Source organism: Lathamus discolor, chromosome 3 (genome assembly GCF_037157495.1).
Source record: "Lathamus discolor isolate bLatDis1 chromosome 3, bLatDis1.hap1, whole genome shotgun sequence".
Lineage (NCBI taxonomy): Eukaryota > Metazoa > Chordata > Aves > Psittaciformes > Psittacidae > Lathamus > Lathamus discolor.
Window position 1 is genome coordinate 126023667 of NC_088886.1, and position 24663 is coordinate 126048329.

Below are 24663 nucleotides of genomic sequence, written 5' to 3' on the forward strand. Positions count from 1 at the left end.
ATAAAAATTTTTTTACAGTAATAGATTATGTGCAAAGTATGGAAAAAAAGAACTTCATGCTTAAACTTATGGAGTTTAACCATGACAAGTGCAAGGTCCTACACATGGGTTGGAGCAATCCCAGGCACAGCTACAGGTTGGGCAGAGAAGAGATTCAGAGCAGCCCTGCAGAGAAGGACTTGGGGGTGCTGGTCGATGAGAAAATGAACATGAGCCGGCTTCAGTGTGCGCTTGCAGCCTAGAAAGCCAACCGTATCCTGGGCTGCATCAAAAGGAGTGTGACCAGCAGGTCGAAGGAGGTGATCCTGCCCCTCTACTCTGCTCTTGTGAGACCTCACCTGGAGTATTGTGTGCAGTTCTGGTGTCCTCAACATAAAAAGGACATGGAACTGCTGGAACAAGTCCAGAGGAGGGCCACGAGGATGATCAGGGCACTGGAGCACCTCCCGTATGAAGACATGCTGAGGAAGCTGGGGCTTTCAGCCTGGAGAAGAGAAGGCTGAGTGGAGACCTCATAGCAGCCTTCTAGTATCTGAAGGGGGGCTATAGGGATGCTGGGGAGGGACTCTTCATCAGGGACTGTAGTGACAGGACTTAAAACAGGTTAAAACTTAAACAGGGGAAGTTTAGATTGGATATAAGGAGGAAATTCTTTCCTGTTAGGGTGGTGAGGCACTGGAATGGGTTGCCCAGGGAGGTTGTGAATGCTCCATCCCTGGCAGTGTTCAAGGCCAGGTTGGACAAAGCCTTGGGTGACATGGTTTAGTGTGAGGTGTCCCTGCCCGTGACAGGGGAGTTGGAACTAGATGATCTTAAGGTCCCTTCCAACCCTAACCATTCTATGATTCTATGATTCTGTGCATACAGGGATGGATTCTGAATTTGGTATCTTTTTGAGTAGTGCTTCTGCATAGTTTTCTGAAACTATCAATATTCAGGGGAAGTCAAAAAGTGATATTCTATGTTGTTATATTATAAACATACAAAGAACAAAAAAGTCAACATTATTGTTCAGTGATGTAAATCCATACCACACCTCCTATCAATGGAAAAATACAGATGGTTCAGAGCCATGGATGGCTTCCCCATATGGGGAGACTAAATAAATTTAAAAGATGGTGGAGGGAACTGTCACAGGAAATCAAGGACATCATATGTGGCTTAAAGAAAGCAAATAGCAATTGATTCTTTTTCATCATATATGAGATATGGGATAGTGAAATTATTAGATAGCAGGATTGAGGGTGAAGGGTCTCAGTTTTCTTTTTCCTGATGCATTGAATAATTCAACTTGAAACGTAACTACCACAGGATATCAACGGGGGCAATGTAACAGGGTTAAAAAGCAGGCTGGAAAAAGGCCCAGTCTTGTCTGATAGATTCAGAAAGTGCAATTAAACATGGAGGTTTAGTTGCAGTTCCCAGCTCAGGTGGCTGTGAGGCAAAGATTGCTGGGAAATGTGAATGAGTTTCAAGAAAACTTGCTGGTTTTCCTTGCTTTCCTGGGTATCTGTTCACACTCTAAGACAGAGGTTGCCTCTTGATGTAAACGAAGCTTTGCTCTTACATTGGCAGTTCTTTTGGTATACAGTTCAAGAAACAGTAACCTCTTTATGCTCAAAACATGTTCAGGCTGAAGAATTTGGAGATGAAATGGAAAATCCAGGGAATAACGTATTTGGTATTTTTCGAAGTAGAGCTGCAGTGAGCTAGGAAATACACTGCTTGAATCTGTGAAGGATGAGTTCAAAGAAGGAATCAGAACATCAGAAATGAGTAGCATCACTGCATTTAGAGAACAATGTTGTTCCTTAATGTTTACTTACATTTGTTAAAAATTCTAATTTTTACCTGTTTAATTGAATCAAGCAAGGATCTTGTTTGTAGCTAGTTATTAACCAGGGCATTTATTAACCAGCTTTCTCACATATTGGTGTCTGTATATATGCATCCAATATGTGGATACGGGAAGTGTCAACATTACAAGTTAATTTATTGTCTGTGATCCCAGTGATTTCTCTGCTGTCTGTGATCCCAGTGATTTCTCTGCTGCCTGTGAACTTTAGCAATCCACTGCTGAGTAAAAATTGTGAAGAACCCAGAAAATTGTGATTGTGTGTGTTGAGAGGGATTTGGACAATCATAGAAAGACTAGGAGGGAGAGAGAAATAAAGGAAGGGAAGTTTTCCAGAGAGAAAGGAGGAAAAAAGGTATTATAAACATAAAGCAAATTGTCAGCATGGTAAGAAATTTAATAGTGAAGTGTCACAGGACATCTGCAGATACAGAAGTGGATAAATGTATTTATTCGCAGTCTGGAGAAGTGGCTAAAAAAACAAGGTGACAAAAATTGTAGATGACATGTATTAAATCGGCCAAGAAGAGAGAAGAGTGTTTGAAGCACTTTAGAAGGATCTTATCTTAAAGGTTATTTGTTTCTAGCGAAAGTAAAATATGTTGTTGAAATAGGAGGTTGTCGGGAGCAGTAATGTACTTAATTAGGGCATAGAAAGATATCTGTTCAAAGAGAGGCTAGAAGTAAATAATCCAGAGCTATTCAGATTGGGAAGACCCAAAGTGAATGAACCTCGTTGACAAAAGCTATGTTCATTTGCATATTTTTGCAGTAGGAATAAAGAGGCAGCTCAATGGCAGTGAAAGGCAACAAACTAGAATAAAAAAAAAAAAAAAAGACAGCACCTTATTAACATAATGTTGTTTTCACCTTCTATACCCATCACACGCAAAGCAAAGTCACTTTCATGGGGAAATTCATCAATTGTAAGAAGCAATGAAGACACTACACTGTATATGCATTTGCATGGGGAAGTAAACCAGACATAATGTGGCCAAACCAAGATCATATGTAGCTGAATGTTATGAGAGAAACCATGAGGGTTTGTATGGGTCAGTGTAGGGATTAATACTTTGGGATGATTGTGTTCAGCGCCAAGGGAACATAATGAGTGTTTCCAGTGCCATCTGCATATGAATGTGAACTAACTGTGCTTTTTTTACCTGGATTCTCTCATGATCCATGGTACTCTACGCCCACACTTTTTTGCATAAAGTACAAGGAGAATGTATCCTGTCATGCTTTGGGGTAATGAACAGCCACCAGTGCTGGGAAAGAAATTTTCCCTGTAGGGTGATTGATAATTAGCCCAGTTAAATTAATCTTTGCTTCCCACTGAAATGACTGATAACAGTCAATATAGAAAATGGCTAATGGACCCTTTGAACCTCTGGTCTGACAGTCTTTCCATCATTGTGAACATTATTCTTTCATTGCTTAGAAATCTATCGATCTGTCTGGAGTACTACCTAAATGCTAATAATCATATTCACTCATACGAAGTCTATAGACATGCAGTCTACATCCATGTAGTTGTTTTGCTGCCCTGTATGGAAAGTGTTTGTAATCACCTTTCCTCATCTTCTCCCAGGTAAATTTTGCCCTTGATATCTGAAAGATTTAGTTACACTTTAGTCATTCTGTCACTGTACTTTACTGATGCTATTTTACTGTATGCAGACTCTAGGCTATCAAATCAATAATGCTTAGAAATTGCTACGACTAGATCAATGATTAATTTTAGCTTACTGGCTGGTGTCAGCCTCCTGGTTCAGCACCAGAAGAATGGCAGGTCTCCTACAGGCTCCACTTCTTTTCTGCCAGGCTCATGCAAATGTCTGAGCCATCACAAGGCATATAAAACAGCAGGAAAGTGATTATGTTGAGTCTCTCAAAACTTACCTTAGATGGAGACTGAGTCAGAGAAGACTGCATTGTTGTCAAAAGTGTAGTGAGTGTGAGCACAGTGGAGACAGGTCCATTTTACACTAGGAAGTATTCCAACAACTTCCTCTTCACTGCTTGTTGAAGGTAGACTGTATTAGGGGAAATACAGAAATGGATGATCAAGAAAGAGGCTGGCAGGTTAATAATTTGTGATCTCTGGGCTTCAGCACAACACCAGGGATGAGGGTTCAAGGGGTTGCAGAAGAGGTGCCTTCTTCTCATCCATGAGAGACACCTGGCATGGTCAATCTGCTGATAGAGAACTGTGGGCTAAGACTGAGCAAGCTTCGTGCCTGGGGTGTAAGAGCTGGGAACCCAGCTTTTCCTCTCTGCCAGGGCCAAGGCAGCATGTCTATGGAGCCGGTGGCATGGTGCCTTCCTGGTGCTGCCTACTGATGGGAAACGGTTCCAGGCATGGACATCCCTAAGGAATGCACACCATAAGTGCAGTCTACCAGTACCATTGGAGAGTGGGCTGCATGCAGGACTGAGAGGACAGGAACTTCCCTCCAGAACTTCTTCCATGGAAATGCATTGCAATGCCTCTCTACTGGCTGGAAGTGGCTGAATCAGAAATTAAGTGGAAGCCAATGAGCATAGAACAAGCTGCAGAAGGACATATTGCTGGGTCAGCTAGCAGGAAAAGAAAATGCATAAAAATGAATAGGTTTCATAGGAGACTCAGAAAACACTTTTTTGGATTCAGTGAATTAAAGCTGCTTGTGATAAGAATTGGCTTTTCTTACACCCCTCAAATAATATTTGAATTTATAATATTTGAATATTTGAATATTTAAGCTGCCACTGCAGCTTAAAACAGTATGGTGCTCAAGGAGGAGAGTCTATCTGTTGTGTGGTTGCTCCTGTAGTTACAGGTACAACTTTCAGGACAATATTTAGCATTCAATGTAGAGCACCATGAAACAAATGCATCATATGAGCTCTCAGAGCAATTTTTCTCTCTCTTGTAGCATTTACCTTATGTTTGGCTTGTTGGCAATTTAATCAGTCTGAATAATCTTGTTTTGTGACAAACCTCTTAAATCACAAAGGAGTGATGTGGTTTGTATGGGTGAAATGTGCTCCACGGGGATATTTAAAGTTGAAGAATAAAAATGAGAATTAGACAATACAGAGCTCATTGAAAGCCAGTTTTCCAGCTGCTCTAATTTCCCACAATTTAATTTGTGTGCTGTCAAAAGCAACTTGGGGGCTTCCAGCAAGATGATAGAGCAATGGGTGAGGCTAAACAGAGGGTCTAAAATGTGCTGAATGCATTGCAGTCCCATGGTGTAAAAACATCTCCTAGGGCCAAATGCAGGCAGCATAATATCCTAGTAAATTGGACCATTAAATAAAACTGTGAAGTCATAAAGCTGTAGCACTACCCTGAAATTAAAGCATTGTCACCTTTGAATTATGGAACAATTTAACAAGCATTTAGGAAATATGCTTTTGAAGGCTGCGTTTGACTATTACAGGCTGTACAGTAGATGCTGTGGCTTCACTCTCCTACTGGGTTTAGAATTACTTTCAGCTTGTGTGTGGTTCAAAATTTTACCAAGCTGAGAAAGTAATAAAACAATAAAGTTAAATAACAGAAGTTAAAAATTAGGCAGTGACCTTTGCCTGGAGAACAGCTTTTTCATTCTCATTGCAAATTCAGCAGCACAGGGAGAGCTAGTTGAATTGAGTAAACAGGAAAAAAACATATAGTATGGATAGATACAAAAACCTAATGATAACTTCTTTGTTGAAAGAAAAAGGAAAAGAGTGCCTTATCTGCCTAGTTTAACGGTTTCCAGATGTGGAAATGTCTAGAAGGAGCTAGTGGCACTCAACTTGATTTGCATCTATTACAGTGCCACTGCCTAAAAATGTAATGAAAACAAAACAAAAAAGAATAAAGATTAAAACAACAAACCTGAACCTCATATTGTGAAATAGGAACAATATTTAAAGCCCTAATTTCAAAAGCCATGGACATAATCTGTGCAGAGGCATGCCTCTGCAAAGGCATATGCAAGTTTTAGAGCTAAGTTGCAGACAGCTTTGCACTGCTTTCTAGGTGTAGTGATCTGCGTGCATGTCGACTGCAGCTACGTTTCTGACGCAGGTTCTGAAGCTTGTACATGTGAATTTGAGGAGAATAATATTACCTTTTTCTTAATGCTGCTGGGTTGAAGGTGGAGAAAATGGTGCTTGAATAAAACCCAGAAGTTGACCTGAATCGTGAGGGTTTTCAGAAGAAAGGCTGGGATTATTTTTGTGTAGTTTTCAGATCTATGGAGGCAGGTACACATAGTCTTGATATTGTCTTGGAATTGTTCAATTTACTGCCCTCCTGCTCTTAGGTAACTCTCCCTCAGTCAGTTGAGATGCAGGAGGGAGAAGTATCAGCTCTCCCACTCCGTCCAAAGCAAACAAAAGATTAAATTGCTTTCAGACTCATTTGCTGCAGATAATCAAAGGAGTGTCCTTTTGAAAGAAGGAACTTTCCCTATTGTTGGGGGTTTTTTTCTGCCTGTATCTAGCAGGTCCATGTGACTTTGTGCACATTACCTAGCCCATCTGTGCTTCACATCCCTCTTGCTAAAATGTGTGTACTTATTTTTTCCCTGGGAAGTGGGAGGAAATATGGCTGAAATAGTTGCATTTGTCTCTCTTCTTCCTCTAACATTGCTGTCACCATCTCTTTTGTCTTGCATCTGTGGTGTGTTAGGCTGCCCTTCTAATCTGAAGACTTCCTTTCAAACTACAAGTTTTTAAAGCCTCTTTCACTGCTTTGTTGTTGTTGTTGATGTTGTTGTTAAAAATAAAAAAGGTAGCAGAGGTTGTGTTTCTCTGTGCTTTTTCTACACCAGCTACATAGGGAAAAAAACTTTTGAATGGTGGTAGCTTTTGCCATCCCACAGGGATGCTTGGTGGTGGCTGTGACTTTCCTTTCGCTACTAGATCAGTGAGTTGAATATTTTGTGAGAATGTGCTGATGGTTACCTTTACTTCCAAGACGGAATGTAAAGGGAATCTTTGAAGTGACCAAAGCACAGGTCTCATTGATCTGTAAAATCTCTGAAATGTAAATCTGGAATTCTTCCCTTCTGCTATTACTTTTCTGAACTTTCTGTTCTTATGTACTTGCAAAATCACAATTACTTTGAGTACAGAAATAAACTTTGTTTTCCCTCGCAAACTAGAGGATGGAAAATCTGAAGTTAGCGTCTCAGTTCTAAAAGATCCTGTGGAGAAAAGCAGTTCTTGAATGTCATAGTTCAGATTTCAGGACAGCTGAGCACAGCTGTAATGATAACAAGACCACTGAAAATTAATGAAAAATTACAGAGGAAAATCAGATAAAGAACTGTCTATGGTCTGTCCAACACACTTGTTAATGAGTGCTTGTCACTAACAGTATGTTTGTTGAAGTCTTGTCCATCCTTATTTCAAAGATGTCAATTAATGATGTTTCTAACACTTCTTGGGAAGACTTTTATGCTATGGTACTTTTATTAAGTTTTTTCTAGTATTCCTATGTTGCTTCTAAACTACTAGTTTTTTATTCTTTCAACTTTTCAGGTACCAACACAGCACCTTTCTTGGTGCGCAAATACACACCTTGGAAAGCACAGTCGTGTTAACCACTCTGAAACTCTAGCCTGTTGTAATTCCTGAACAGCACTGTAGCTGTTATAAGCATTGATTTTATTGTAATTTCTCAAAATTATGTTAATAACTCTCAGTGGGGAGGATCTTATGACTGCCAATCTGGACATTCAGCAACCAGTTAATTCCATCATCCCTTGGGTTTACGTGTTCCTTACAGTATCAGCAGCTTGGTGTTTGTCTTTTTTTAGTAGATTTTTCAGTGAATGTAAGAGTTAAACTTCTTCCAACGTCAGTGAGAGGAAAGTTAGAACACCCTTAACTGCTTTGTAAAAATCCATTCTGTTCATGTCGGTCCTTGAGAAAACAAAAATAAAAACAGAATGACTCTGGCTGATAAGAATCACTACTTTCAGATGTGTGTTATGAAGTCATTGAATTATATTGTGTAGGGTGAAATACGTGTGCAGGACTGTGCAGGGTATTGTGCTACAGTATTGACTGTGATTGCAATCACTGGGGCAAGTTTTACAAGCAATAAATTTGTGATGTATCTTGTGATTTTAATCTAAATTTTGTGTATCAAACATTGCAGCAGTGTTTCTTTGAGCTCCAACTCGCAGGATCTATAAGCAGCATCCTGAGCTCAGTAAGAACCACAGAATTACAGATCTGTGAGCAAACTCTTTCTGCCTACCATCACAGAAATGATGATAATGTTGTGAGTGAATGTATGGTTTGCTGAGCATAAACTGCCCTTAAGTTAATGCCATACATTACTGGGAGAGTAATTTCTCCATGACTTGAAGCTCTGACTTGTAACAGACCTCTTTAGATAGTCTCCAGATGGTGGTTTTTACTTGCTTGTCATCTGAATGCTTCCATAATGACAATCCATTAAATCACCTGAGTGTCTTTGCATGGATAGTCCATTTAGGATTTTTATACACCTATTAGAGTTATTTTGAAGTAATCTGTGGGATATTTGTAGCCTAATGAAAAACACTTCAACTGTGTTGTATTACAGTGGCCACATAGCTACTGGATTTGTTATGCCGGTGTACTGGAGAGTAACTGGAAAACTCATGGAAGCTCTGCAAGAATTTAGATTAGGTAGTCTGATAAAAACTTCTGAATACTTAGATGCATAGTTTTTAAGATCAGTTTAGAAAAGATCTGATTCAGTGTTATCCAGGGTTTCCCTGTTGAAGCATAAATAACAAAATAGAATCTCTTGTCTAGACCTTGCCTCTTCCTCTGTAACTCTAGGTTACTGCAAGTCAAATTGAAATCTTCCTTTCATCAAATGATTAGAATTTACTTCCTTAAATTTTTGCCCAGTTAGTATTTTGTAGGCAAGCAGGGTCTTTGATAAAAGAGTGAATTTACTGGATGAGACTCTTCATAATATTGTGGAGCATTTGCAGGGCTGAGTCCTGTGAATACTTATTATGGAGTTTGCCTTTTGCTCTGGGTCACTTCAGCAGATTGGCCATTCAGACTGTCCTTGTTTATCTTACCTGTTACTATCTCACCAGAACAAGCTGAGAAACAGCCTCCCTGCTAAGTTAATTGCTTCTAATTGCAATGTTCTACCTATCATGCCAACCCCAATGCTGCTCATAAGCTGGGTTGTTACAGTGCTGCTTGTGCTTAAGCCTAGATTCCGCTTTCTGTCATCTACAATATCCATTGCTCTGCCAGCAAATGCAGTGAAGGAGATGAGAATGGGCTCCCCAGCATGGAAAAGTATCAACATTTACAGTTAACTACAGATGTTATATCATATGTTGTTCTGTACGATCATCTAAGCACAGCATCACTCAATTTATATACAGAGAAATCTGAAAACTGAATGAGTGATCTGACTTCCAACTGGGTGGTAAGAACATACTCTCAGTTTTAGCTTTCTGGCAACAGTTTGTGATTCCTGTTTGTGATGAGTTTGTGCAAGTTCATCAGCCACAGTTCTCTCCTACCATTTGTTGTTGCAGCAGAGTGGACTTCACTCTCAGATACAGCTATGTTTGTAAAAGATCAGTGGTACCCCCATAATTACCTCTTTTCTTTCAGGGCCAAAGCTAGCTGAAAGGTATCTAATTTTCTTTGGATACCTGGCAATAGAAGATGCTGCAGATTCCCTATGGTTCCCGGGGAGCTGGTAGTTTCTCTCTTGCTCAGCAGCCTCTGTAGTGTTTGCTTGAGCTGGTTCAGACAGAAACAACTCTGTGGGCTACACTGTCCTCTAATAGGTCTTCATCACAGAGTGACCAGGGTCCTGCTGATGCTCTCTTCCATGCAGTAAAACATTAGATTTCAGTCGGGGGGTTTGTTTTTTTTTTTTTGTTCTCTGCTTGTTGCAAGTTTTTTGCTGTTAACTTCCCATTCAATCCTTTTTCATTTAACAGAAGATAAGATCTGGACTGCAGTGCAGCACAACAACACAGGGCTAACCAGAGTCCAAAGAGCTGATATGGAGAAGCCGTACACCATGTTCTTTAATTACAACAGCAGCGCGGAGCAGCTTGAAGCCGTGATAAACAGTGCAGAGTACTGCGAACAGGAGGCAGCCTACCACTGCAAAAAGTCACGTCTCCTGAATACCCCAAGTAAGCACCATGATCCCAAATCTTTCCTTGTTAACTCTTAATTAATTATACAGCAGATGCAAGCTGCACTGTGACTGAAGAGGAAAAAAAAAAAAAAAACCAAAAAAACGCAATCAAAATGAATACCGAATAGAGTGAAAAGCGTTTTATGTTCTTGGATACCACCGTGCAGTCAGTGCCTGTCCTCTGATGCAAGAGGGGCATAGCTCAGCAAGGGAGTTTCTGCTTTGTAAGTTCACATATAAAAAGGCTCTGAAAGCTTCTACAATGGAAAGTCCTACTAAGAAATCACAAGAGCTGTATTTAGCTGATAGCAAATGGATATGTTTCTTAATTTGCAGGTTTTAACTGTATATTAAAGATAGGAAGCATCCAGATTGCTTCATATACTTACAATATTTCTAGAGAGGAAGGGAGTCCCACAGCCCTGAATATGATGTTTAAGGTATTTGGTTGAATTGGTTCTGAGGCAACACTAATTTTCTCCTCAGGACAGAAGGAATAAGTTTTTTTGCCCTGACTTAATGTAGCAGCAACAAGGAAGCAGAATGTATGTTTGTGTCTCTCTGTGGTACCAAGTTTCCAGTTGCTACTCAGGATGGCTGCCTTCCACTCCCTTAGACTTGAGGTTTTATGTTTGCTTATCCAGAGAGATGAATGACATTAAGTCTCATCTAGTTACTTGTAATGTCTGTGTGGTCCTGGTGATTCTTTGATTATTAGCAACTCTTAAATTTGTTAGTAGATTAGAAGAAATCCCTCAGAAAGCCTTAAGGGAAGGTTGCAATGGGAGTTCCTATTGTGTTAAAAATACATTGCCTAATGAGATGTATCAAAACCTGCCTGGTTCCAACAAAGTTACTATAACACTGAATATTTATGGATCCAGTAATCAGATGCCTTACAGTCAGTTTATTTTTAAAACTTGTGAATCATGTCTTTTGTTATCATCAGAATTTACCAGCCAAGATTAGGCATTGCTAATAATTTCTTAAAGAATAGAATGTTAATATTAGCATCCAGGGTAGAGCCCAGAAGGAAAACAAAATGCAGGCATAGCTGCTTATAATGAGGGGCAAATAACATCTTATAAATAGGTTTAGTGTTGCTTGCTTCTGTATCCCACACATATTATGTGTGTACCCCATTGACATATTATGAAGATATAATCACACTGTGATTATTTCCAAAATCTTTAAGCATGAAGGCTACAATATTACAGAAGGGCTGTATGTGTTTACTTTTACACATTTTTGTGAGGTACTTGGTCATGTGTACACAGGAAGGTACACTATGACTGCACTTTGAAATACCTTTGTATGTGGTGCCTCTATAAAGTTAGGGACACTTATGGATCCAGGCCAATTACTCCTTTAGAAGAAAAAAACCCCAAAACACTAAACAACTAAAAAAAACCCAAAACCAACAAATAAACAAACAAAAAACACCACCAAAGAGGTAGTGATCATCTTGTGTAAATTGACAGTATATAAACTATCCTGCTTCAAGACTAAAGCTGACTATTGACTGGCTAAGTGTCCTGGGTTCAGCAATAGCAGTCATTTTTCTCCTTCTTAGTAGCTAGTGCAGTGCTGTGTTTTGATTTTTTGGCCTGGGAACAGTGCTGATAACGCCGATGTTTTCAGTTGCTGCTCAAATGTTTGGTCTGGCCAAGGACTTTGTGAGCCTTGTGCTCTGCCAGGGAGGAGGGGAAGCTGGGAGGAAGCAGAGACAGGACACCTGATCCAAACTGACCAAAGAGGTATTCCATGCCACAGCACATCATGCCCGGGATGTAACTGGGAGTGACCCAGAAGGACTAGGGGGACGGCAGAGTTGAAGGAGGTATCGGTCGGTGCTCAGCTAGGGGGAGTGGGGAGAGTTATTGGTCGGCTGGTGTTGAGGTGTTGTATTCTTTCCTCTTGTTATTTCCTTTATCATTATTATTATTGGTGGTAGCAGTAGTGATTTGTGTTATACCTTAGTTACTAAACTGTTCTTATCGCAACCCGTGGGAGTTGCATTCTTTTCGATTCTCCTCTCCATCCCTCCGAGAGCAGAGGGAGGGCAAAAAAGTGGGGGGAGCAAGTGGACGAGCTGTGTGGATCGGTTTAAACCACGACACTAAGACAATTGCAGAGACAGCTCCTTCTCTGCTTGTCCAGGACCAAAGCTGTGACTCTGACTCCTCAAAGAAGAGGACACAGGGTTGGTGTCAGCAGCCTGGATTGTGCTCTTGCAGCTGCTGCACTGCCACTGTGGTCCTGACAGTTGATCACACAAGAACTGCACAACTCATAAATCTCTAATACCGTTCCAGCTGATAAATGAGAAATAAATTCCAATCCAGTGCTGTGCATGTGGCCAACATCATCATTTTTTCCTCTTTTTTTCCTCCTTTTGTATGCTTTTTAATTATATTTTCAATTTTTCATCCTGAACGTTCTCAGTAGCCTAAGGCTGTAAGATTGGCAAGATGTGGAACATGCTCAAAAATAAATCATTTGAGTTCTTGAAATGACAAGATATGGGTAACAGTTTGTTCTTAGCTAAGTATTAAGTGGTTTTAAATTATTGGTATTTTTCCCCACAGACACAAATAGCTCTATTAATTGATATTCATTTTGAGATGAGCTGCTGCTATTATTATAGAAAAGCCTAGAGACCCAGTGGTGCTGAACACTATAGGTGTCTTGAAAAGTTATATGACATAACAAAATTTACATTCCCAAACTTGAACTACAAATGCAAATAACCTAGAGCATTCTGGTGGACTCACCGCAGAAGGTTGTCACCTGTGTTGTTTATGCCCAGAACTGGAGGAAGTTTGATTTGGGGCCAGAACAACAAGACAAAAATCAAAACTCTCGGGTTTTGTTTCTTGATTTAAGCTGAGCTTTTGGATACTTTAAGCACTATGTTCTCTCTGTGTGGCCAGGTATCATAAGGTGTAATTATGGTTAGCAAACCACATTTCAGATTTTCCTTCAGAAGATAGTATGCAATGCACACATATTGATGACAATGCAGCCTTTATAGGCCAGCAGGAAACATTACATGACCTAATCCAGCATGCTGAATATCACCACTCATTAATACCTCTAGAATAAGCCCAGCAGTGAATGCTTGATGGAAGGGCATCTCCCAGAGGTATATCTGATCTTGACAGAGCCATAAAAGTTCTGCTTCCTGCAAGGAATCAAATCCATTTCTGAGCTTCCTCTCATTTAGGGTTTTGTTCTTTTTTCTTCCAAGAAGATGGAACACATTATTAGGTTATCTCAGCGGTAACACCAAACGCCCAAATCCTTGTCTTCAGGATCTAAACGCTGTCATCTTTCACAGAGAAACAATAAAAATCTTTCCTTTTGCATTCATAACGTTACTCTCCAGTAAAGACTCATGTTCTTACATAGCAATTTTGGTTTTCACAGCTTTGACATGGGGAAAATTAAAATAAAAAAATATGCGTCTGGGCAAAGGGACAAGCATAGCACTCTGGGCTGGCTCAGAGAGAAACTAAGGGAGGCTCTAGCTTGCATAAAGTTGTTCCAGTTTATATCAAGGAATTTGTCTTTCCTGTCTTCCTACTACTTCATGCCCTGAAGACACAGGCGCATCCCCAGTGGGTGTGATTCAGTGTAGTCTCCCCATTGAGTTACATGTATTTACATCTGCAATGTGTCAGACATGCAATCTGGCAGTTGGCAGAGGAGTTTACTCATCTCCACCTCCTGCAGTCTGAAACAGCCTTATCAGTTCTTATTGTCATACTATGGCTTAGTTGCAAGTGTTTCTTTCAAAACTAAACTTAAATTGTCCAGAACTGCATTTTTGTACATCTCTGTCATCAGATAGATTTTCAGGAGGTTTGTGAGCATCAGAATAGATGTCTTTTCGTCAAAAGAATAGCTGGCTTTCTCATGATGCTGGCAAACAAAACGTACAATTTATGACCAGTAATTGCAATTCTCTTGTGACTTCTCCATGGCTGTTGGAGAGACACTCACATAACCAGATCAAATCTGACAGTTGGCATTAATTAGGAAAGTCATTCACACTCTTACTACATTGCAGACTTTACCACTACCTCATCCTTAGAAGCACAGACTGAGACAAGGAAGCAGGAGAAGAGGGGCTTGGTCAGGAAGCTTGGGCTACTTCTGAATGTGTTGTCTGTATTCTGGGAATCTGAAAAGAAATTTAGACCCCTTAGGGCTCCAATTTCCTTTCTTTGCGGAGTGTCTTAGGTAATACCTAGGAAAAGGTTATGTGTGTAAGGATTGGTGCATGCATGCACATGCACGTTTAATTAAACTGTTAAAAACAAGATGTTTGAAGGTATGAAAATGCTATTAGCTAAACAAACTGTCAGCTCTGAATTTGCTAAGTTTTCTAGAAGCTGTGGGTGTACTCAAAAGCTTAACATTTGGGAAGCTGCCTCACATCCACCTTATCAAGGACTTAACACAGTGATGGCTGTATCAGTGGCAGAATAGTTTGCTTTACAATACTTGGCTGACAGTCTGTCAAGTTCATAGCATATTTGTGTAGGCAGGGACTGAGAAAAGATCAGTCATAGAGCAAAATGAAAGAAATAGGAATGTCTTTAGGTAGTGTTTTTTCCCTTCCTGCTTCCTTATTTCTTGTTTTTCCAATTCCCATACCATGTCACCTCAAGCTTTAATTTCAAACATCCATCCTAAACTATGCCTGAACTTCTGCCTGTCTCTCTTAAGATTTTTCAAGTCCCAGTATTATATGTCTTGCACCCAGGCTTCCACCTCCTCTTCTCCCCTCTACCTTCCAGCTAGACCTGTATCTCGATGCCAAGCTGCATCATGTCCCATCTCTAGATCTCTGATCCCTTATGTGAAACAGCTGCTTGCCCTCACCTGTGAACCACTGCATTTGCATTTCGTTCCTCTATCATTGGAGCGAAAGATGTAGAAGTACATCACAGCAGGAAGCGTGTCTTGATTTCTGAGTTTAGACTTTAGTTTAGACTTAATTCTGCTGCTAGGACAGTTCAGTGGTGTTTTATCCATGTCCTGTATGTTGCTAGAGCTCTTCATCTGTTCAGGCTCTCTCTTTAGTTCCAGATGAGACCTCGAGCAATGTCAGAGCATAAGATGCCAGGAGATGTCCTACAGAGTCCTGCCTCTAATAGTGGCAATTGGAGAGCTGCAGCTTACGTTGACAAGTCTGGATGTCTTCAGCATATCACTCAATATGTTCCCATCACCCACAGTTGCTCTAGTAAGGGTATTAGACTTTATGCCGTTTCCAGTCACTTTTAGAATCCACTATGGAGCTGGTGTTCATAAATATAATCAGGTTTTGAACTTCATTATATTACTGGTCTCTGCAGCCTCTTAGGAAAGCAGTTTCCAACAATTCCCTACTTGCTATGTACAGAACTACTGGATTTTTTAGCATGTTTTAAATTAATGTTTTATTCAGTGCACTGAGTTCTTGTATTGCAGGATGTGGTGAATTGCTGTCCTGCACTCATCTGCTGCTTTTTAGTGTTTTTAGTTGCCCTTCTTGGACCTTCACTGGCACTGGTATTTTTTTCACCAGGCATGACCCACAGTGTTTGAGGTGTGGTTTGCACAAAGATCTCATTTAATGGAGACACCACTTTTCAGAGCAGTATGAATCTTTATGAAGGCATGTGGAAGATGGGTTCTGATGAAGTTTTTTGCATAGGTGTACCAGGAGGTGATATAAAATGACCCAGAACATGCAATCATTTACCGTCGGGGTTTTGCTCACTACTATTTTATACCTTCCAAATATAATTTCCATTTTATCATTCCAGGTACTTTAAAATGTTACTGCATTACCAAAGGCCATTTATCATTGCACAAAATAACTTTAAATTGTTAATGCATTAGCAGAAGCCTATTTGTCATTGTACCAAATTACATAGAACAAGGCAGTCTGCCCTCAAAAAATAGTTCCTATTGAAGGGAGTGGTGTCCCCTCTTTGTAGGGGGAGGGTTAGATGCCATATTTAAAGATGCTGTATTGTTAGTAGTGTGAGCTGATTAAAATGCAGGTGGTTTAAGGAGAATAAAATCCTTCTGTGTGGGGGAGGTAACTTGGCATCTAGTATACATGCACCTGTGAGTAATGGAAAAGTCATTATCCCAGTTTCTAACCCTTTACTCCCCTCACCTTATACAGTCCCTCGTGAGTGGCAGTGAGGCAAAGTGTACTATAGCTGCCAAGGAAGAAATGGTAGCTGCTTGCATTACTTCTCCTCTAGTTCCGTTGCACTTCTCTGAGAATGTAGTGCAGCCAGAGGCCAAGTGATGGGAAAGACATAGGAAGAAATCCATGCTCAGACGTACATTGGGTGGCTTCTAACCCAGTGAGAAGAAAACATGCTACTTCCTTGAACCCTTCTGCGCGGGAGGACAGGCTTAATGCTAACTGGCATACTTGTGGAGTGACACCAAAAGGGCATGAATCTCCTGGGATTGCTCCAGTGAACACTGTAGCACCATTATCTGTGTTTGCTTTAGACACAATGTCAGGTGAATTTAAAAACACTTCTTGAATTGGGGCCTGATAGTGAGGAAGGAGCTTAAGAAGCTTGTATGGGTAACACCTGATTGCTTCTGTGGATTTGGAATATATCCTTCATACTTCTGCTGTCACTAGATACTTCTGTAGGGTTTTTCATTGTGTTTTGTTGGGGATTTTTTCCTCCTTTGAATGTTGGGGTGTTTATTTTTTGTTTTGGTGTTGTTTGGTTGGTTTTTTTTTTTCTTTTTAAGTCTAAGGAACAATTCTGAAATTACACTTCCAATATTTTTTTTTTTTTTAAGAAATCTTTTACAGTTTTCTAGGAAACAAATTTGTCAGTCCAAACTGAATAGATCTGTTTTACTGACATTATGCCAGAAGCTTGTATCTGGGGTATTAATGAAGATGCATACTACAGGTAAATGAAATGTAAATCTAGACAACACATTTTGAGAACGGCATCTCAAATTCATTGCGTGAACCTTTATTGCTGGTGTTACAAATGATCACAATCGCTTGTCCTTGTTCTCGTGGGGAACTTCAACCTACCAGATGTCTGCTGGAAGTACAATACAGCAGAGAAGAAACAATTCAGGAGGTTCTTGGAGGGTGTGGAAGATAACTTCCTGACGCAGCTGGTTAGTGAGCCAACTAGGGAGATGCCTGGCTAGATTTGTTGCTCACAAACAGACAAGGACTGGTGGGTGATGTGATAGTTGGAGGCTGTCTTGGGCAAAGCAATAATGAAATGATTGAATTTTCAGTCCTTGGAGATGTCAGGAAAAAGGTCAGCAAAACCTCCACTTTAGACTTCTGGAGTCTGACTTTGGCCTGTTTAGGGTGCTGGCTGGCAGAATTCCTGGGGAAACATTATTACAGGAGAAAGGGGTTCAGGAAGTATGGACACTCTTCAAGAAGGAAATCCTTAAGGCGCAGGAGCAGGCAGTCCATTTGTACTGAAAATCAAACCAGTGGGGAAGATACCAGCCTGGCTGAACTCAGGAAAAAAGGAGAACTTATCACCTGTGGAAGAAGGGATTGTCATCCACTGAAAAGTATAAGGATGTTGTTGAATTATATATAGACAAAGTTAGAAAGGCGAAGGCACAGAGAGAACTAAATCTGGCCACTACCACAGAAAATAATAAAAAGTACTTTTACAAATATATTAGCAATAAAAGGAGGGTCAAGGAGAACCTCTATCCTCCACTGGGTACTAGGGGAAACCTAGTGACTGAGGATGACGAAAAGGTACTTAATGCTACCTTTGCCTCAGTCTGCAATAGTCACATCAGCAGTCCTCAGGGTACTCAGCTCCCTGAGCTGGATGGCAGATATACGCCTTTTTTTTCAGGCTATCCCAGTCAACATTACCTTAATCACAAGTAGTGGTAGTCTTTTTTAATTTGCAGGACTCAGCATATTGTTAACAGTAAACAAACAATGGCAATTGCAGAAGCAAACAGCTAATCCATGGCTTGTTATATTAATGGGTCATTAGCTATGACAGCAACCTGTCCACCGTTCAAGAAAGAAAGCAGTACTGCTGCATGAGCAGAAAAGTGTGCCTTCTCCCTCATTAGAGCCACAGCAGGGAGTGTGTTCTCATCACACTTCCATTTGTCTGCTTCATTTGGATGTCCTACTTTGAGCATCTTGGGCTCCATTAGACTCAGACTGTCTTACTGACATTAAACTAATTTCTGTGTCAAATTTGGGCCAGTGCAGAGTGATTTTTTCTGATTCTGGAGAACAGAAGATGCAAATCATAGTAGTGCAAGAGTTCACAGTCGACCTCTACCAAGATGCCACATGAGTGAGGCATTAGTAATTTACACTTCTATTTATCTTATGCTTGAGGGTAGCAAAGCATTTGGGGCCTTAATCTCTCAGTTTTATATGTGTTTTGCATTCATTTGACTCCTGTTTTAGATCGAGGTGGGGGAGGGGAAAGTACGTGCAAAGCAAGGCCCTTGCTGAAAATCAGATGGGATGCAGCAAGTGAATGGAACAGAGCCCATATGCTTTGATTTCACTTTAATTGGTCTCACCTCTCCAGGAAGACAGAGTTGTTAAGGGGCTATGCACAAAATGAACAATGGCATAATTTCATTATGTAGTATAATTAGAAGAAAAGAAGATGTAAGCTAGTGGAAAAAGGAGTCAAATTTTCACTCTATGTAGATTGGGTTAGACTCAGATTCATTGCTTGTAAATCATAAGTCCAGGAATTTTATCACCATTACAGCGTGAGGGTAGCCTAAGGAAATGTATTTTCTATTTTTGGCAGTGGTAAGGGCAGAGACCAGGGAAAAGAAAGAACAGGGATCAGCTGAAGGCTGTATTTTCAGATTACTTTGTGCTTGGTGTTCAACCAGCAACAGGGCAAGATCTTTCCCTAAGAGTTCAATGTTTTGCTTATTTGAACCATCTGATGTTAAGGGGAGCATAAAAGTAGCTTTTCTAAATGTCTGTTGCTCTCTTTGGATTAAAAAAAAAACCAAAAAACAAAAAACAAAAAAACACCAAAAAAGTAAAACCAAAAACAAAATATGGAGGGCAAACAACCATGCTTGGAGGAAACATTTTCCCAAACACCTTTGGGGAAAAAAGTTGTGTACTTCTTCCCGTTCTAAGAAGCATCTAAAAGCAATTGCGAATTATTTACCTCCCCCCAACCCAGACTGATCTGGGGATGATCAGACCTGACTGAGACTTGACAAGTAGCTAGAAAGAAGTAGTGACCTGAAAGAAACAATCTTTTAAAAACTTTCTTTAGAACAGCTTTTTTTCCTGTCTGCTGGGCCAGAAGATTGACAACAAAATGTAAAAAAGGTTTTCAGCATGAATTTGTTCTAAGCCCCTTTGATAGGAGAAAGGCTCAGACTTTAATGGGGACTGGTTTAGCCAAGGGGTGTGTTCCCTCTTGAGCTGCCCGAGACTCAAAACATCAAGAGCCTTCTTTGTTTGCTCTCAAGAGCAGAATTTGAAAGTCCCAGAAGAATTTTTTTTTTTTTTGTTACCATTAACATTTAGAAAGGTTAACCAATTAATCTACGCAGTCCACTTCTAAAAGTAGTTATCTTGCCTTGTTTAGCAAAGAAAATTGAGGTATCAGGCTACTACTGATGACAATTTTGCCTAAAACTGGTATGGGCCATTAGATCTATTTGAAATTACCAACCTAAAACCAATGGCCAAATTTGTGCAGCCATGAAAAAGAATCATAAGAGTGTTTCCTCCTAGATGAACACCCCTGAAGACCTGCGCTCCAAGTGTGAGATTCATATAGGTACCTTTTGTGCCTTGCCCTTGTGCTGCTAGTGGAAGAATGAACATGAAATCCCTTAGAGGTACATTTGCTTTTTTATAGTGAATTTACTAACAGCATTACAGTGGTTTAGCAAGGAACATGTGACTCTGTGAATTTATATGGACCTATTAAATTACAAGGGAGGTAATGGTATATTCGGGTGGGATGCAACGGAATGTTTGGTACATTCAGCCAGGTAAGGAGAGAAAGATGTGATTCTGCACTGTAGCCCAGGAATAGTATTACCAGTGTGAAGCATCAATCAAGCATTGAAATTTCTTCATTTCTTAGCCAGTGTTTGGATTTTGCTTTGCTGCTGTGGTTGATTGTAAAGGGAGGAGTGTGAGAACCGCAAGCCTACTTTCTTTATTAGACAGTGGGATGCTATATAGACAGCCCTGTCTTTCTTGTTCGTAGATATTTGGAAGAAACATAAGCTTACCTGAGAATGAATGCCATGCATTCAGAAAGTGTTAGCTTAGCCATGATGGTTTAAATCTAGGTATGGGTCTGAACACAGCCAGATGCAGCAGGCATGGATTCATCATCTAGTCTTTAGAGTCTGTCTCCAGTAATGCTGATTCAGTGCTAGAATTCATCCACTGCTGATAGACAGCTGTTATTACCTGTGCAGATTAGAAACAATCACACCTATTATACCTGTTGCCTAGTTGTACCTGTTATTGAAGTACATGGCATAGTTGTATGGAAAGGATGTTGTCTGCCTTTGCAAAAGGCAAGAAGGGACTCTGTAATTGAGAAACAGCACCCTTGTTGTTCGAAATCACTCTTACTAGAGCTGTTGGAAGCAGGCCTCCATTTCTAAGATGGTCTATGTAGTCTTACTGTAGTTGTCTTAAGGTTATGCATTCAGCCCAAGGTAGACATCCACATTCTTTGAGGTAGAGATACACACAATTGAAAATGATACTTGCAATTTACTTTAGATATCTTTCTAAACAGGAACTGATGAAACTGATTAAATATTGTATGTTCTCATGCTTCTGCCTAGTGAACAACATCTCTCCCAAATATACAGTTTTGGTTATTTTATCTGTGCTACTGATTTTTTCTTTTTTTTTTTTTTTTTTTTCAGTTTAGAACATTGTTTCTTTGTTTATTCTTGCTAAAACCATAGCTCAAGGAATGGTGGAGTAATAAATGTTGCTTTTTTTCCCTATGTTTTTGTGCTTTAGTGATGATCTTCTCTATGGATTCTGAGACCTGGGCTAAAATGAGATGTAAATGCAGTATTTTCTCACCATGCCAAATGTGACACAAATGACAGACACAAATGTTTGTCTCCTTCTCAGCATAGAGACAAAAACTTGCACCAAATGTGTATCCTAAACTCACCTGAACTTCATCAGTACCCATCAGTCTTCCACTGATCTTTGAACACATGCTGCTGTGCTATATTCAGTGTCTGCCTCATGTGCTGCCTGTTTCTTTACCCAGGATGATCACTTCTCTGTCCCCCTCCTCCTCTATCTTTGGTTTGACAAAAAAGTTAAAAATTACATGTGTGATTTACAACATGTAGTGATTCCAGTATATTAATATTAATAGCGCATGAATAGTGCTACTAGTAGTTTAGTCTGAAATCAGCAACCGTTTTCTATTCTTTTTGTTCAGGCTACCTCATTCAATACAATCAAAATGTTCAAAGGAGCACTTGGCAGGAAAAAAAAAAAAAAAAAAAAGATGATAACAATTCCTGGCTGGGTTTTTTTTTTCTCAGTTTTGTATTACTGCTCCTAGTTCAGGTCTGACAAGTTTGTTTACCAATAAGTCCAAGCCTATGATGGGATGCTTTAAAATATGAGCAGAGATCTGAAAAGTGGTTCTGAAGAAAAACTAACATCAGTTACGTGGTATGTTTACTTTAACTGCCAATTTACCTTTTAGTTGCCGATTCAAGTGGTCACCACAGTCCATATTAGATATAGATAAAATGTAATTGCTATTATATGTATTATTTAATAGGTATTATATGTAATATATATTGTATAAACCATCCATTATTATATGTAGAGTGCTTTCTATTGGGGGAAGTGTATGTTTGCGCTTCTATGTAGATATCTGCAGATAGGTTAGGAGGAAAGGAAGGGTTAAGGTTGACTCCATTAACTTTTTCATGGATCACTGGATGGGTCATTGTCAAGCCTGGTGCAAGATGCGTCAGTGTTGGTTACTCTTTTCCCCATTGAGTTAAAGGCTTTACCTGCCAATTTCACCATGATTTTAAGCTCTCAGATTTTAGCCAGTTGAAAGTGTTTTAGTGTATAATGGTAGTTTAGTGCTTGTTCCTCAGAAAGAGTTCTTCAGAACTGAATGTTAACAGAACAGCAGAGGGTGGAATTCTAAGACAAGTTGTCTTCTCCTGAAGTAAGTTTAGTTTCAGCTCCCTTTGGCTTTTTCTCTGGCTATGAAAACCCTGTTTGGTCCATTTGTTTTGCCATTTTAATGCCTGTCACTGAACTGGGGAAGGTCTTTCTGGCAATGAGCATTTTATAGCTTCTGTTTTGGGGTCATATTTCCCAGAGCCTCCAGATTCAGAGCAGTGCCAGCTTTTTAGGTCACTTCCTTCCCAGTTAACGTTTATGTTCTGGATTCAAGACAAAGAGATTGTGTTGCATTTTGTTTACTACCTCTGTGAGACATGCTAGGGCCACCAGTCAATCTGCAGAACATTAGAAGCACCTACTTAATACAGGCAGAATTTTATTGAGTGAATAATTACATCCTGTTACCACTGAAATAATCACCTTAGATACAACTGATGCCTCCAGAGGGAGGTATGTTCTTTCCAAAATGCCACCCTGGACAGTTCATTTTACTTCCACACAAAGCTCCAGAATCTGTCTGACCATACTGTACTACAGGTTGTCATGTTTTCAGAGGATGAAATTTATGTTCCATGAAATATGCCATTGTCAAAATTAATAGGTAAATGAACAAAGTGAAACAGACCATTAGAACCATTGTAATATTGTAGTTGCTGGGTTGTGGCACAAAAGCAGAAACTAATAGGTAAACATAATTGTATTACAGTGACAGCAGCTATCAATGTATAGTACACAACTGTGGTTACATAGTGAAAGTCAGCCGACCGTTATGAAATATGATTTAGCAGACAGGCCAGTTGCATGTAATCTTGCTTAGAACAGTACTTTCCTTGGCTAGTTTGTTTTAGCTGATGGAAAATGATGAATGGCAGCTATTTCTTTCCTATCCTACTGGAATTTCATTTCAATTTAACTTTAATTTTCATAATCCTTTTTTTATATTTTTCTGGACCAGAATACTGAAATTTTTGTGCTTGCAGAAATGTTCTTGGGGCATGAACAGATTGTTCCTGAATATTCATGCAAGTAGGAATTCAGCCAAAGGCCTTCACAGTAATTTTTTACTCTAACACCTTGAAGTCTTTACGATGCCCTTGTCTTTATTTCTGTTCTAAAATAATGCTTTATAATTTTAAGTGAACACTCAAACAATATCTAATCAAGATAAACAATTCATAGGCTGAACTGTGTTTGTATAACATGATTAAAAAGCTTTGAATAGCTAACATAACATTCTATTAATGGACAGCTTGAGAGAAGTAACAATAGCAAATGATTCAACTAAAAAAGTACAAAGTTTAAAGATATGCAGGATCAGTTCCATCAGATTCAGTATATTTATACTGATTTAGGCAAGTAAGGTCATGCATTAACTCCTTAGTTATTGCATATTGTAGTAAGCGTGGGTAAAGCCCTTCCCAAATCTTTGTTCATGAAGTCAAGCCATCATCATCATTGCATTTTTCATTAAATTCCACTTTAGTGTAAAACAAACTGCAGAAACATGGTAAAAAATCAGATACGTAGAGGAGCTAACAAGTTCATTCATAGCTTGTTAATGCAGTATTTGCAATCAGGGTCTAAATGCTTCAGCACTGATGGATTGGAAAAGCCAGTACTGTATTCCTATGGTAGAATAGGCAGACATACCCTGCACAATTGAAGTAGATGGGGATGGAGAAGCATCTTTAAGCCTGATTGCAGGAGAGGTGCAATATAAATTATAATAACATCTTTGGCTATTTTTCAGAGCCAGGAAAGGGACTGATGCAGGAGCTCCTTTAGATCATTGTGCCACCGAAGAATTTACCCATGCAGGAGTACTCTTGTCAGTGACTGACTAGATGCAGAGCTGCTCTATTCTGCTAAAGCAGTTCGAAGCAGTTGGAGCACAGAAGAGAATTGGGTGCTCAATTATTTAGCTTTCTCTCAGTTTTCAGTCCATGCATATGTAGAAATAATCAGCTACCTAGATCTTCACTGAGCAGCATCTTTTGAGGGAACAGGTAGTGGGAAATTGAGTCCTAGTAATCTGTTACAGGGAAGGCTGAAGTGATTCAGAGCTAGCCTTGATGAAAGCCAGCATTGCTAATTGCATCCTTGGATGGCAGGCCAACCAAGGGTTTCTCTATACAGCAAAATAAAACTCTATACCTGAGCTAATTTAGATCATAATTCAATACGTGTGTTTTAGCATAACTTTCAGCAGCACTAACTGCTTCCACTCAACAGTATGTGAATTTATGTAGCCACTGCCACCTGGTACATTAGTTGTACCTGAGTTTTGACCTGACACCGAATAGACACACTTTATTGTTTTTCCCACAGTAAAACAAGCATAGCAACTGAGGTTGCAAATGCAGAGGTGAATCTTGACATTTTAGTCCTCAAAGTCCTGTTTCAATTTATTAAAAGAATGCTGTCTTACTGTTACACCATGCTACTTAATGT

At 39.7% G+C, this 24663-nt stretch overlaps 1 protein-coding gene across 1 annotated transcript in view; it reads left to right on the forward strand.

The window, feature by feature from the left end:
• Window positions 1-24663, forward strand: part of CNTNAP5 (contactin associated protein family member 5) — a 302872-nt gene that overhangs the window by 206799 nt on the left and 71410 nt on the right. The window contains exon 13 of the mRNA XM_065671519.1: window positions 9814-10014. Within this exon, the coding sequence (XP_065527591.1) occupies window positions 9814-10014 (201 nt within the window). The remainder of the gene's footprint in view (window positions 1-9813; window positions 10015-24663) is intronic.